The following is a 14,654-nucleotide window of genomic DNA, read 5'->3' as shown; positions in this document are numbered from 1 at the left end:
CTGAGAGGAGTTCAAAGAAAGCATTTACTTTTCTGATAATAGAGGGTCAGAATCATCTAGTACATTTATCCTAATTTTTCTTCCTATTTTGAATGTGTAGGTGCTCCCCAGAGAAACAACAGCCATTTTATGAATATAAGGTGACAAATCAACATACTAAAGAGCAGAGTGGAAAGAGAAAATGTTTCGGTTCTTGATGTCACTAATAAGCTACTGAACTAACCCTGTACTGTCTAATTCCATACTTGAAATAGACTCTTATTTAAGCTACTGTTAACTGGTTTACTGCTACCTGCAAACAGAACACATTCTGAAGTGACAGAAAGCAAGACTGATGAAGGGCAGATGGAGGGCTATTGTAACAATCCAGGAAGGTGATGATGAAAACTTGAACGGGAGCAAGGATTAGAGAAGAGTAGAGAATGTAGAGTGGATTTGAAAAACATATAAATAAGAGAGATGTAGAGACAATTTAGTTTTAAGCATATTCACATTGGGGATATATATGGAATGTAAGGTAGATGCAATAATAAATAACTAGAAAATAGGTCTATGGCTCTAGAGAAATATGGGAGCTGGAAATATAAATGGTAAGGAAATATAAATGGTGGCTGAAGCCAGTGAAGTATGTTGAATGAAAATGAGAGATCACATAAAATGAGAAAAGATGACTAGGAATGCAACCTGAAGAACCACAGCATTTACGGGATTCAGAGCAAGAGAATGATGAAGAATGACAAGATAAGCAGGAATAACAGAGAGAAAAGGAGGAGTGAGTTTCAAGGAGGGAGTGTTCAAGAGTCAATAATTCCAGAAAATTCAAATAGGTATAGAGGCCAGGGATCACAAGTTAGTATGGAATCAAAACTGAAGAAGTAAGAAAGTGACACTAATTATTTTTTTATGAAGTATGAAAATCATAGAAAAGAGAAAGGAAAGATAGCTTGAGAAGTAGAGGCAGGGTCAAAGAAAGGTTTTTGTTGGAGTGCTTGGGTGGTTCAGTTGGTTGGATGTCTGATTCTTGATTTCAGCTCACGTCATGATCTCATGGTTTCTAAGTTCGAGTCCCTCACTGAGTTCCACGCTAAAAGTGTGGAACCTGCTTGGGATTCTCTTTCCCTTTCTCCCTCTCTGCCCCACCCCGCATGCTCTCTCTTTCCCAAAATAAATAAATAAACTTTTAATTTTACTGTTGTTTTTGGACAAAGACTATCTGAAGCTATTTAGAGACTGAGGAAAAGAAACAAATGAAAAGAGAAACCAAAGACTGAAGATTAAACAGGATGGAATACGGTACTGGAAAACATGGGAAAGAATGAGATCAGGAACACAAATAAATATTAGCCTTAATGAGGGGGGTATATGGCTGAAAAAAAGGTAAGTCTTGAAGGTAGTGGAGAAGAAGTTGAAAATGGTCATGTCTAATAGCTAATTTTTTTTCCCTGTATGTAATAGGAGACAGTCATCTTTGGTGGGTACAGGAGACTTGAGAATAAAAGGTTTGTAGTACCTCTTCTGAAGAACAGAATAGGAAACCACCTAAGGAGCCAGTAAGATTGCTAAGCAGCACTGGGGTCTCTTGTAGAATATGGTCTTCTTAAATAGAGGTGTTTTTGTACATTTAAGAGGAGTTAACATTAATAAAACAAAGAGACGAAGCCAAGTCCAAGCGTCATAAAATATGAACATTTTATTCCAGCTCTGGGAAATGAAAAAGTGGGGAACACATCCTTCCACACAATATTCTAATTTAGCTGACATTAGTTTCAAAAAGGTAAAACAAATATATATGTGTATCCGTATAAATATTTATGTGCCCACATACATATTTGCTCAGATTTTAGTCTCATCAGTGTTTATATATTTAGTCTATTTTTGTAAACACCGCTAAAAATCATTAAATGCATCCCAATACTTCTACTTCTGCCTCTTTGTCAATCATTTAATATTGTTTGAATTGAATTCAGTTTGTGTTTTAATCACTTATGTGATTAGTCAAACTGTACATTACATTAGAAGATGTACGGGAAAAACTTGGTTTAGGTTATATTCTATGTATCACAGTTACCCTTTACATGATTTTTTCATCATTATTTTCAACTTCACACATCTTGTAGTTCTCTATGCAGACTATTTCAGCTTCTAGTGCTGTACATATCTATATCTTCTGGATGGGACTGCCCGTGATCCATGAGCTTGGAGTCAGGCATAAACTGTGTAGCACCTGATAAAGTATTAAAATGAAAAAAAAAATTAGTCATTCATTTCACAAATTTATTGTTGGTACTGGGAATGCAGCAATGAATAAAAGAAAAATCTCTGTCAACATCGACCTAACATTTAAGTTGGGCAAGAGAGATAATTAAGTAAAAGATATATCAGATGATAGTAAGTGCTATGCAAAAGAATAAAACAGGGAGGGGCATATAGAGTGCTTGAGTAATTTGCAATTTTAAACAGGGTGGCCTTCTAGTTAGGTGATAACTGAGCAAAGAACTGAAGGAGGTGAGTGAGGGTGTGAGCCCTGTAGATATTGGAGGAAAATACCTTGCAAATATAATGGACCTGATGCATGTCTGAGGAAACACAACATGGTCAATATGGCTGGAACAGACTAGGTAAGATGTGGTGATTGTGGGTACAGTGAGAATGATAGAAGATATGATCAGAAAACAAAAGAAAGCTAAGCCACACAGAGCTATAGTGTTTCTCTTTTAATGCTAAATGGACAATTTTGAGCAGAGCAGTGACATGATGTTGTATTTTTTAAAAGATCACTGTTGTCTGTGGGGAGAAGAGACTATAGGGAAATAAGGGTGGAAGCGGGCAGACCAGTAGCTGTGGAGGTGGTGAAAAGGGATTGGATTCTGGGTAACTTCTAAAGGTAGAATGGACAGAATTTCCTAAGTGGTTTGAACATGCTATGTGAGAGAGACTCTAACTTGAGAAACTAGAAGGATGGAGTTGACATTTACAGAGATAGGGAAAAATGTGGGAGAAGCATGGGAAAGGCAAGTGAAGTGCCAAGTTTTGGATGTGTTAAATTTGTATTGCTAACTAGATATCTGAGTACAAATGTTGAGTAATCTGTTGGAAATGTGAGTCTCTACAGCTCAGGAGAGGCCTTGGCTGTTTTATAAATTTATAGTACTAATTTATATGCGACATTCAAATTACAGGACTATGAGATCATCTAGAGCATCAGAGAAGAGGTCCTTTGATGAATGCGCCCTGTGGATACTCCAATTTTTTTAGTTAAATAAAATTAGGAGAATGTATGAGAGAAGGCTGAGAAGGAACAGCCAGTCAAGTGAAGTGAGAGACGCAAGAGCAAGTGGTATCCGACAAGCCAAGTGAAGAGATTCTTTCAACGAGGAGGGAGTAATCTTCTGTGTTAAAAATTACTGATGGACTGCATAAGATGGAGATTGAAAATGTACCAGAGTTGGCAATATGTGGACCAATGATGATCTTGATAAGCGGATATTGTGCCAGACAAGATACTACATTATTTTCATTCATTATCTCATATTACCACCATGAGACAGATGATATTTTTATATTATCCTTGTTTTACAGATAAGGACATTTTAATTTAGAGAGGTCAAGAAAATTGACTAATCTCACTTAGTTGATAAGTGGAGCCAAGATTGAATCCAAGTTAGTTTGACTCTCTAACACAACAACCCTGGCTCCTGTAAAAAGGGGGCTAGAGCAGTAACAATGTCACACAATTATTTTTAATATTCAGTATAATAATACATACAAAGTTCTGCATATAACAACCTGGGCATGGCAAGTAGACAAGAAACAACTATTTTTATATTTACTTTATAAGATTTTAATTTTTTTCAGAAACTTGTTTTTATTTTAAATGTTTTTCAAAATGATTTATTTTAAAATAATTTTGTTATTTTGGGAAACATATCTTTTTCCCATAGAGGAATTTAATTTATAGTTTTATGATAAAAACAAAGGGGAGAAATAGATTTACATACAACCATTTATGCCTATCTCTTAAGAAACTTTTTCTATTTCATAAAGTGTGATATATCTATATATAACTTCACCACATATATTAAAAAGGTCATAAGTAATCACTATCCATACACTAATACAGTTCTCCATAGGATAGTAATTTTTTTTTTTTTTTGGATAGAAATTCTTAACATGGGGTCCCTTTGGCGGTCTGTGGATAAAGTTCATGTTACCTATGAATTTAAATGTAGGAAATTTGTCTTTATTTTCATTAACCTCCAACTGAAAATGAACATTTTCTTCAATAATGAATGAAGGCAACAAACCACAACAGTATTAGCATGACCTCAGATTCTGTCACTAATAGAAATCATAAATATTTTCATATCATGCTGCATTTGCAAATATCTTGAAATATTTGTACTTAGCCCAACTTTAAAACTATGGCTTTTATTATATATGTTAGATACTGTTGTTAAATAACTTTAAGGGAGCTCATATATTACCATGTATTTTGTTTTATCCATTTGAAAGCATTATTCTGAGAAGGGGTCCATAACACACAAAAAAGGTTAAAAAACTGGTTCTGGGGGCGCCTGGGTGGCGCAGTCGGTTAAGCGTCCGACTTCAGCCAGGTCACGATCTCGCGGTCCGGGAGTTCGAGCCCCGCGTCGGGCTCTGGGCTGATGGCTCAGAGCCTGGAGCCTGTTTCCAATTCTGTGTCTCCCTCTCTCTCTGCCCCTCCCCCGTTCATGCTCTGTCTCTCTCTGTCCCAAAAATAAATGAATAAACGTTGAAAACAAAAAATTAAAAAAAAAAAAAAAAACCTGGTTCTGCCTGCTCCCTTCTCATTGTATCTTTAACCGCCGCCTTTGCTCAGTATGAGTGAAAAGTGTACTAAGAGAGTTCTCCTCTTATCAGACATAATATAGTAAGCATATGACAAATAATTATTTTATGTAAGTCTGAATGTGCCTAATTTGCTTAACAATGCCCATCAGTTGACTAAGTTCTCTAACACTTCTACTTCCTTAATATATATTCTTGTCTACAGTCTAGCCAAAGCTTCAGCTCACCCAAGTTTGAAAGGCCCCTTTGCATTTGGATCTCTCTCTCTCAAAATCTGTTGAAAAGTTTCAAAATTTTAATTTATCTATACCTTATGTCAGGCAAGAAATATGCATAGAGAAATGCCTTTGGAGCTTTTCCTACAATCCACCTGCCTAACCTCTGGAGATTCTAATTTATAATTCTTAGGCAGAGTGAATTTTAGGAAAAACAAACAAACAAAAAAACAACTTCAGTAATTGTAACATGGATCCCTCTGGTTTAGAACCACTTAATGTAGGTCACTTGTTTTCTTCCTTTTAAAAAAGATTCATCTGCTTTTCTGAATAATTAAGGATTACATCTTTTGCTCTTAGAAATTTCTTCACCCCTTGAGCTGATCAAGGGCTCCCTGTCTTCCCAAAGGATTAGCAGTCATAAAACTCTTCTTGAATCTCAATCCCCTAACCCTTTTCTTTGCAATCTATCATATTTTTAATCCTTCATAAAAAGTTTTTATACATAAAGTTGTTTAGAAGACTTTTTAAAAAGCTGGTGGTATCATGTTGTGATGAGCACAGGTGTTATATGGAAGTATCGAATTACTATACGGTACACCTGAAACTACTATTACATTGCATGTTAACTAACTGGAATTTAAATAAAACTTTAAAAAAAAGAGCTGGTGTGGGGCACCTGGGTGGCTCAGTCGGTTGAGTGTCACACTCTCGATTTCAGCTCAGGTCATGATCTCACAGTTTTGTGGGTTCGAGCCCCACATCAGGCTCTGTGGGCTCACCCTGCAGAGACTGCTCAGGATTCTCTACTCACCCCCCTCTCTGCCCCTCTCCTGCTCAGAGTCTCTCTTTCTCAAATAATAAGATAACATTTTATTTATTTTTTTTTTTTTATTTTTTTTTCAACGTTTATTTATTTTTGGGACAGAGAGAGACAGCATGAATGGGGGAGGGGCAGAGAGAGAGGGAGACACAGAATCGGAAACAGGCTCCAGGTTCTGAGCCATCAGCCCAGAGCCTGACGCGGGGCTCGAACTCCCGGACCGCGAGATCGTGACCTGGCTGAAGTCGGACGCTTAACCGACTGCGCCACCCAGGCGCCCCAGGATAACATTTTAAAAAAAGAGCTGGCATTACAACAAACAGGAAAAAGTAAAGATATTTAAAGTTATAAAATAAAAATAAATTAGTGCCTTAAAAAGCCCTTAGGTGTTATCTATTCACTGATAATTTAGTTCACATATTATCTCATTTATATTTCAAGCAGTTAGGTACCAAAAAGTGGGACAGATCACTAATAAATTCCTGAGTGAAGTTAAGATTGTTAAAAATTCAATTTTTGTTTCTTTTGTATAAATTTGAGATCATATTCAGCATTCAGCTCATCAGTAATTGAAATACTTAAATATACTAGTCACTGCAAGTTACTTTCTCACCCTTTGTTCTATTCCTTTCATTCTTTTTTTCTCTCTTTGCTTCACTTTAGCTATATTCTATTGAATTGTATTCTGTCCTCTTTTACACAGTTGGCTCTTAAATCCACCCAATGAGTCCTTAGCTTCAGGTACTATATTTTTCACTTCTAGAATATCTGCTTGATTTTTTAAACAGATTCCAATTCCTGTGAAAATCTCCATTTTTTCATCTATTTTGTTCTTGTTTTCTATTTAATATATTAATCACAGTTAAAGTCCTTTTATGCTAACTTCAATATTTAGATCACCTGTGGGTTTGCTGTTATTTTGTTTGTCAGTCACATCTTCCTACTTCTTTGCATGACTAATATTTTGTTTGTTTATATGGTGGACATAGAAAGCATGGTATCTTCTACCAGAGAAGTGACCCTTTTCCTCTTAAGGAAGGGTAAGGTACTTATCATCTTAATCCAGACACTGAGCTGAGTTGCAGTGTTAATAAGAGTCACTCAAACTCTGGTTCCTCTCTTTTCTTCAGGTATAGCACTCCAAAGGTGCTGATTGAGAGCCTGATGAGTTTCTGTCTCCCTTGCTATAAAAGACTAGGAAATTTGGTTTTGCCCTTCAGATGTTTGGAGTTTAGCTACTTAGTCTCTTGTCCCATAGAAAATTTGGCAAATATTATGAGGGGAAGATGAGTCGTGTATTTATGGCACATCTCATCCTTCTACAAGTAGTATCAGCAATCTTTTTCTGCAATGGGCCGGAGTAAATATTTTAATTTTGTAAACCGTAAGGTCTCCTTTGCTCAATTCTGCAACTGTAGTATGAAAGCAGCCACAGTCAATATATAAATGAACGAGTGGACCTGTATTCCAATAAAACTTTATTTACAGACACTAAGACTTACATTTCATATGTTCTCTTTTCAAAAAATGTATTTTTTATTTATTTAGAATGTTTTTATTTTTTTCAACCATTTAAACCATGTAGAAACTATTCTTGGCTTGTGGAAGGTACAAAAATAGATGGTGAGCCAGATTTAGCACAAAGGCCATAGTCAGCCAACCTCTGGTTTAGAGGGACATTAATCTTGTGAGAATGAGAGAGATTTCATTCTGCTTTCATCAGATTTCAGAGGTCCATGTAACCAAATTTCCTAATTTGTTATTCCTAAAATAACATAATTTTTATTATAAATGTATATGGATGACAGAGAACAAATGAACTCATATTCAGAGCCACAACATATAATTGGATAGTATACCCAACATAGTCTGTACGGTGGTAAGTAGTAGCTATGACTAGGCTCTCTAGCTAAATAATGTGCTCTCAAACTTTGCTCAATGGAAATAATCTTGTTTATCAGCAAAATGGCTAATTACTCTAGGCAAATGATAATCATATTTTCTAACACACTGAGACCTTAGCATGTGGTTGACATTGTACTTTGTGCTTTACATGCAACATCTCATTTAATCCTCACAACTATGTGAGAAAAACACTATTATTATCTCCCATTTATGGATGAAGGGACAGGCTTGAGATATTTGATAATTTGCCACAGGTAACAGAACTAGTAAATGTTGGATCTAGGATTCATATCCAGGTTTTATTCTTAAATCTGTGCTCCTAATTACTACTGCATTCCATATCTTGGACCTTTAGGATTGCATGTGAAATGTCAAAATGGTGAACCCAAAAAGTATTCTGTATAATCAACTCTGAATGATATATGATAAGGAATAAGGATGAATAGTACTAGCAAATCTTGCTCCTCTACATGTGAACTTTGAATGATTTTCATATACATTACCCATTACAAGTGGGTAAAATGTTCCAGAATCCAGATGTGTGAAGAAAAAACATTGACTAGGGATGGTTCGGTGCCACTGTTAAGGTGTAATGTGTTTCATCTCTACAAAGATACTCTGAAATTGACAGGTGTTTAGAAAGCTGACGGGATATATTATATACTTGTGGAATATGATCAACTGTGGATTATCAGAAAGAGTCTAGGGGCACCTGGGTGGCTTGGTCGGTTAAGCGTATGACTTCGGCTCAGGTCATGATCTCATGGTCCGTGAGTTGGAGCCCCGCGTCAGGCTCTGTGCTGACAGCTCAGAGCCTGGAGCCTGTTTCAGATTCTGTGTCTCCCTCTCTCTCTGCCCCTCCCCTGTTCATGCTCTGTCTCTCTCTGTCTCAAAAATAAATAAACGTTAAAAAAAATTTTAAAAAAAGAGTCTAAAACTGCAAACCATCCTGAAACAGAGAAGATGGTGGCAGAGTAGAAGGATTCTAGGCCTACCTTAACCCATGAATACAACTAGATAACTGTCAAATAATCCTAAATACCACAGAAATTGACAAGAAGACTGGAAGAACAAACTCCACAACTAAAGGTAGAGAGAATACCACACTAAAGAAAGTAAATAGTGTGGAGATGAGGTTTAGAAGAAAAAAAGATGGTGACCACTACAGTGGCAGGTTGTTGCAGTCTCAGAGAAGGGTGACAAACACACAGAGGAGTGCACAGGGAAAATGAATCCCCATAGCAAACTGTCTTGGAAAGTGAGAGGGCCCAAATTTTAGGAGTGCTTCCAATGAGTGTGGTTTAAAGCCTGAGTCCTAAAGGTCAGTGGGCTTGGCTCAAGGAGAGCCTGGAAGCATTGGAGCTGCTCTTGGAGAGAAGGCAAAGCAAACAGCTTGTGGACATACAGTGTGGAAACAACAATCTGAAGAATACCTGGGGAACACAGTGCAGTGGTTATTTGCTCATCTCAGAGCCCGTTCAAGAGAGGCAGCATTCACAGAAAGACTCCTCCAGAAACAAAGGAACTGACAGACACCAACTCCCCAAACCCTGGCCCCTCAACATGCACAGAGCCAAATGCAGAAACCAGCACATCCCCCACACTCACTACCTAACTTACTTATAACAAGCCATGCCCCCACACCTGGTGGAAGTACCCCTCCTAGGCATACTTGCCCCAGTCCCAGAGCAGAGGGCCCTCTCCCCCAGAAGACCAGCCCCAACCCCTACCCAACTAAGTCTCCCAACCCGGGAGATTTGCAGGTCCTCAGTTCTGGCAGTGGTGGTGATAGGTCTCATTTCACAAGTACACCAGAGCACACCTAGTTAAAACTTGCCACATTCAGACCAGGGACCAAACACTGCCCGCAAGAGGCAAATAGAGCCTCTGCAGACAACTGTCCTAAAGGATAAAGTGGCCAGGACATAGTAATAGAGCACAGGCAGGACACTCCTGGAAACACCAGGCCCCGGAGAACAGGGAACACAATACTAGAGGGCACTACAAGACATCTTCATAAGGCCATTACCCCCAAGAACAGAAGATGTAGCTGACTTTTCTAACACACAGAAGCAGGCACAGAACCTTAGACAAAATGAGAAGACAGGGGGTTTTGTCCTCAATGAAAGAACAATACAAGATGACAACCAGAGAGCTAAGTGAAACAGATATAAGTAACATGTCTAATAGAGAATTGAAATAAATGATCATAAAGACACTCATTGGAATTGGGAAGAGTGGAAGGCATCAATGAGACTCTTAAAACAGAGATTCCTTAAAACAGGAATAATAGAGTATTGATATATGGTTCAATAAACAAAATGAGAAACACACTTGATGGAATTAACACTATGCTGTAAAAAGAATGAATTAATGACCTAGAAGACAGAATAATGGAAAGTAATCAACTTGAAAAAAAGAAAGAAAAAAGAATTATACAAAATGAGAATAGACTTAGAGCACTCAGTGACTCCATCAACAGTAATATTATTCACATTACAGGAATACCAGAGGAAGAATATTCACATTATAGGAATACCAGAGGAAGAAGAGAGAAAAAGGGGAACAGAAGATGTATTTGAAGAGATAATAGCTAAAAAGTTCCTTAATCTGGGGAGGATAGAGATCTAATAGGCACAGAGAACCTGCAACAAAATAAATAAAAACAGACCCACACTAAGACATACTATAATTAAATGACAAAATATAGTGGTAAAGAAAAAAAATTTAAAGTGGAAAGACAAAAGTAGACAGTTACATACAAGGGAAACCCCATAAGGCTACCTAGAGATTTTTCAGCATGAACTTTGCAAGCCAGAAGGGAGTGGCATGATATATTCAAAGCGCTTAATGGGAAAAATCTGCAGCCAATAATACTCTACTCAGCAAGGCTTTAAGAATACAAAAAGAGATAAAGAGTTTACCAGATAAACAAAAACTAAACGAGTTTGTGTCCACTAAACCAGCCCTGAAAGAAATACTAAAGGGAGCTCTTAGAGTGGAAAGGAAAGACCAAAACTGACAGTATACAAGTAGGAAACACAAAAGCAGGAACAATGATTATTTCTGTAAAAATCGGTCAAGGAACTCAAAAAATGTAAGGATATAAAATATGAAACCATATACCTAAAACATGGAGAAGAGAGGAATTTAGAATGGGTTCAGGGGCGCCTAGGTAGCTCAGTTGGTTGAGTGTCCAACTCTTGATTTTGGCTCAAGTCATGATCCCAGGGTTGTGGGATCAAGCCCCGCATTGGGTTCCACGCTGAGTGTGGAGCCTGCTTGAGATTCTCTCTATACCCCTCCCCTGCTCATTCATCCTCTCTCTCTCTAAAAAAAAAAAAAAAAAAAAAAGAATGGGTACAAACTTAAATGACCATCAGTTACTATAGACATCTTAAGCCAAAGATGTTATATACAAATTTAATGTAATGATATATCAAAAACCAGTAATAGATACACAATGAAAAAAGAGAAATCCAAATATATCACTAAGGAAAACCAGCAAACCATGGAAGAGAGAAGGAAAAGAAACGATCAGAAGAAATCTCCCAAAACAACCACAAAAACAGATAATATATTGGCAATAAATACATATTTATCAATAATTACTTTGGATGTAAATGCTATAAAAGTTCCAATTAAGAGACATGGGGTGTCAAAGGATTAAAAAACAAAACAAAAAAAGTAACAAGATCCATCTATGTACTGCCTAGAAGAGACTCATTTTTGACCTCAAGACACCTGCAGATTGAAAGTGAGGGGATGAAGAAACATCTATCATGCAAATGGATGTCGAACAAATTTATATTGGACACAACAGACTTTAAAACAAAGACTGTAACAAAAGTCAAAGAAGGGTACTATATAACCATAAAGGGGACATTGCAACAAGAAGACAGAACAATTTTAAATATTTATGCACCCAACATGAAAGCACCCAAATAGATAAAACAGTTAATAACAAACATAAAGGAAACTAAAAGATAATAATACAATTATAATAGGGGATGTTAACACACCCCACTTACATCAATAGAGCATCTAAAACAGAAAATCAACACGGAAACAATTGCTTTGAATGACACACTGGACCAGATGAATTTAACAGATATATTCAAAACATTTCATCCTAAAGTAGTAGAAAACACATTCTTTTCAAGTGCACATGCACCATTCCCCAGAAGAGATCACATATGAAGTCACAAAACAAGCTTCAATAAACTGAACAAGATTAAAGCATACCATACATCTCCTCTGACCACAATGCCATGAAACTAGAAGTCAACCACAAGAAAAAATCTGGAAAGACCACAAACACATGGAGTTTGGTTAAAGAACATGCTACTAAACAATAAATGGTTCACCAGGAAATAAAAGAAGATAGAAAAAAATACATGGGAACACATTAAAATAAAAACACAACAATTCAAAACCTTTGGGACTCAGCAAAAGTGGTTCTAAGACGGAAGTATACAGCAATACAGGCTATCTCTAGAAGCAAGAAAAATATCAAATGACCAGCCTAACCTTACACCTAAAGGAACTAGAAAAAGAATGAAAAAACAAACCTAAAAATAACAAAAAGGAGGAAATAATAAAGATTAAAGCAGAAAAAATGATATGGAAATTAAAAATACAACAGGTCAATGAAACCAGGAGCTGGTACTTTGAAAAACCTGATAAACTTGATGAATGTATAGCCAGACTTATCAAGAAAAAAAGGGAAAGGAGTCCAATAAATCAAATCATAAATGAGAGAGGAGAAATAAAACCAACACTACAGAAATACAATTATAAGAGAATATTATGAAAAATTATATGCCAACAAATTGGACAACCTAGAGGAAATGGATAAATTCCTAGAAATATATAAACTACCAAAGATGAAACAGGAAGAAATAGAAATTTTGAACTAACTGAATAGATGCAGAAAAAGCATTTGACAAAGTACTTCCATTCATGATGAAAACCCTTAACAAAGTAGATTTTGAGGGAACATACGTCAACATAATAGAGGCCATATATGAAAAACCCATAGCTAATAATACCCTATTCCATGGGGAAAAAACAGAGCTGTTCCCCTATGGGCAGAAATAACACAAAGATGCCAACCCTCAGTTTTATTCAACATAGTACTGGAAGTCTTAGCTATAGCAATCAAACAAAAAGAAATAAAAGGCATCCAAATTGGCATGGAATAAGTAAAACTTGCAATCTCTGCAGATGACATGATACTATATATAGAAAACCCTAAAGGGACGCCTGGGTGGCTCAGTCAGTTAAGCATCTGACTTCGGCTCAGGTCATGATCTTGCAGTCTGTGAGTTTGAGCCCCATGTCGGGCTCTGTGCTGACAGCTCGGAGCCTGGAGCCTGCTACGGATTCTGTGTCTCCCTCTCTCTCTCTGCCCCTCCCTGCTCGTGCTCTGTCTCTCTTGCTCTCAAAAATAAATGAAACATAAAATTAAAAAAAAAAAACCCTGAAGACTCGACCAAAAAAATGCTAGAACTGATTAATGAATTCATTAAAGTTGCAGGATACAAAATCAACATGCAGAAATTTGTTGCATTTCTATACACCAAGAATAAAGCAGAAGAGGGGTGCCTGGGTGGCTCAGTCAGTTAAGCGTCCAACTTCAGCTCAGGTCATGATCTCTCCATTCCCGAGTTCAAGCCCCAAGTCGGGTTTTGTGCTGACAGCATGGAGACTGTATCCTGCTTTGGATTCTGTGTCTCCCCCTCTTTCTACCCTTCCCCTGCTCATGCTCTGTCTCTCTCTCTCAAAAATAAACATTAAAAAAAAAAAACTTTTAAAAAAGACTGAAGCAGGAGAAAGAGAAATTATGGAATCGATACCATTTACAACTGAACCATAAACAATAAGATACTTAGGAATAAACCTAACCAGAGGTGAAAGACCTTTACTCAGAAAACTATAAACACTGATGAAAGAAATTGAAGAGGACTCCAAGAAATGGAAAGACACTCCATGCCATGGATCAGAAGAACAAATATTCTTTTTTTTTTTTTTTTAATTTTTTTTTTTCAACGTTTATTTATTTTGGGGACAGAGAGAGACAGAGCATGAACGGGGGAGGGGCAGAGAGAGAGGGAGACACAGAATCGGAAACAGGCTCCAGGCTCTGAGCCATCAGCCCAGAGCCCGACGCGGGGCTCGAACTCACGGACCGCGAGATCGTGACCTGGCTGAAGTCGGACGCTTAACCGACTGTGCCACCCAGGCGCCCCAAGAACAAATATTCTTAAAATATCTACGTAAAGCAATCTACACATTTAATGCAATCCCTATCAAAATACCACCAGCACTTTTCACAAAGCTAGACCAAACAGTTCTAAAATTTCTATGGAACCACAAAAGACCCCAAAGTGCCAAAGCAACCTTGAAAACGAAAAGCAAAGTTGTAGGCATTACAATTCCTGACTTTAAGTTACATTACAACACTGTAGTGATCAAAACAGTATGGTACTGGCACAAAAATAGACACATTGATAAAAAATGAACAGAATAGAAAACACAGAAGTGAACTGACAACTGTATGGTCAATTAAACTTTGACAAAGCAGCAAAGAATATCCAATGGGAAAAGAATGTCTCTTCAACAAATGGTGTTGGGAAAATTGGACAGCCACATACTAAACAATGAAACTGGACCACTTTCTTACATCATACACAAAAAATAAATTCAAAATGGATTAAAAGACCTAAATGTTAGACCTGAAACCATCAAAATCCTGGGGGAGAACACAGGCAATAATTTCAACATTGCCTGTAGCAACTTCTTTCTAGATATGTCTCCCGAGGCAGCGGCAACAAAGTAAAAAAAATAAACTAGGGGCGCCTGGGTGGCGCAGTCGGTTAAGC

At 37.2% G+C, this 14,654-nt stretch overlaps 1 protein-coding gene across 2 annotated transcripts in view; it reads right to left on the bottom strand.

The window, feature by feature from the left end:
- Positions 1 to 1,664: 1,664 nt before the first annotated feature.
- APOOL (apolipoprotein O like) overlaps positions 1,665 to 14,654 on the bottom strand; it is a 95,844-nt gene continuing 82,854 nt past the window's right edge. For both annotated transcript variants that reach the window (XM_045473300.1, XM_045473299.1), the window contains one exon: positions 1,665 to 2,224. In XM_045473300.1, the coding sequence (XP_045329256.1) occupies positions 2,136 to 2,224 (89 nt within the window). In that variant the 3' untranslated portion in view covers positions 1,665 to 2,135. The remainder of the gene's footprint in view (positions 2,225 to 14,654) is intronic.

This window comes from Leopardus geoffroyi, chromosome X, assembly GCF_018350155.1.
Source record: "Leopardus geoffroyi isolate Oge1 chromosome X, O.geoffroyi_Oge1_pat1.0, whole genome shotgun sequence".
Lineage (NCBI taxonomy): Eukaryota > Metazoa > Chordata > Mammalia > Carnivora > Felidae > Leopardus > Leopardus geoffroyi.
Note: the sequence above shows the minus strand (reverse complement) of the source record. Positions and strands in the feature narration are given on the sequence as shown.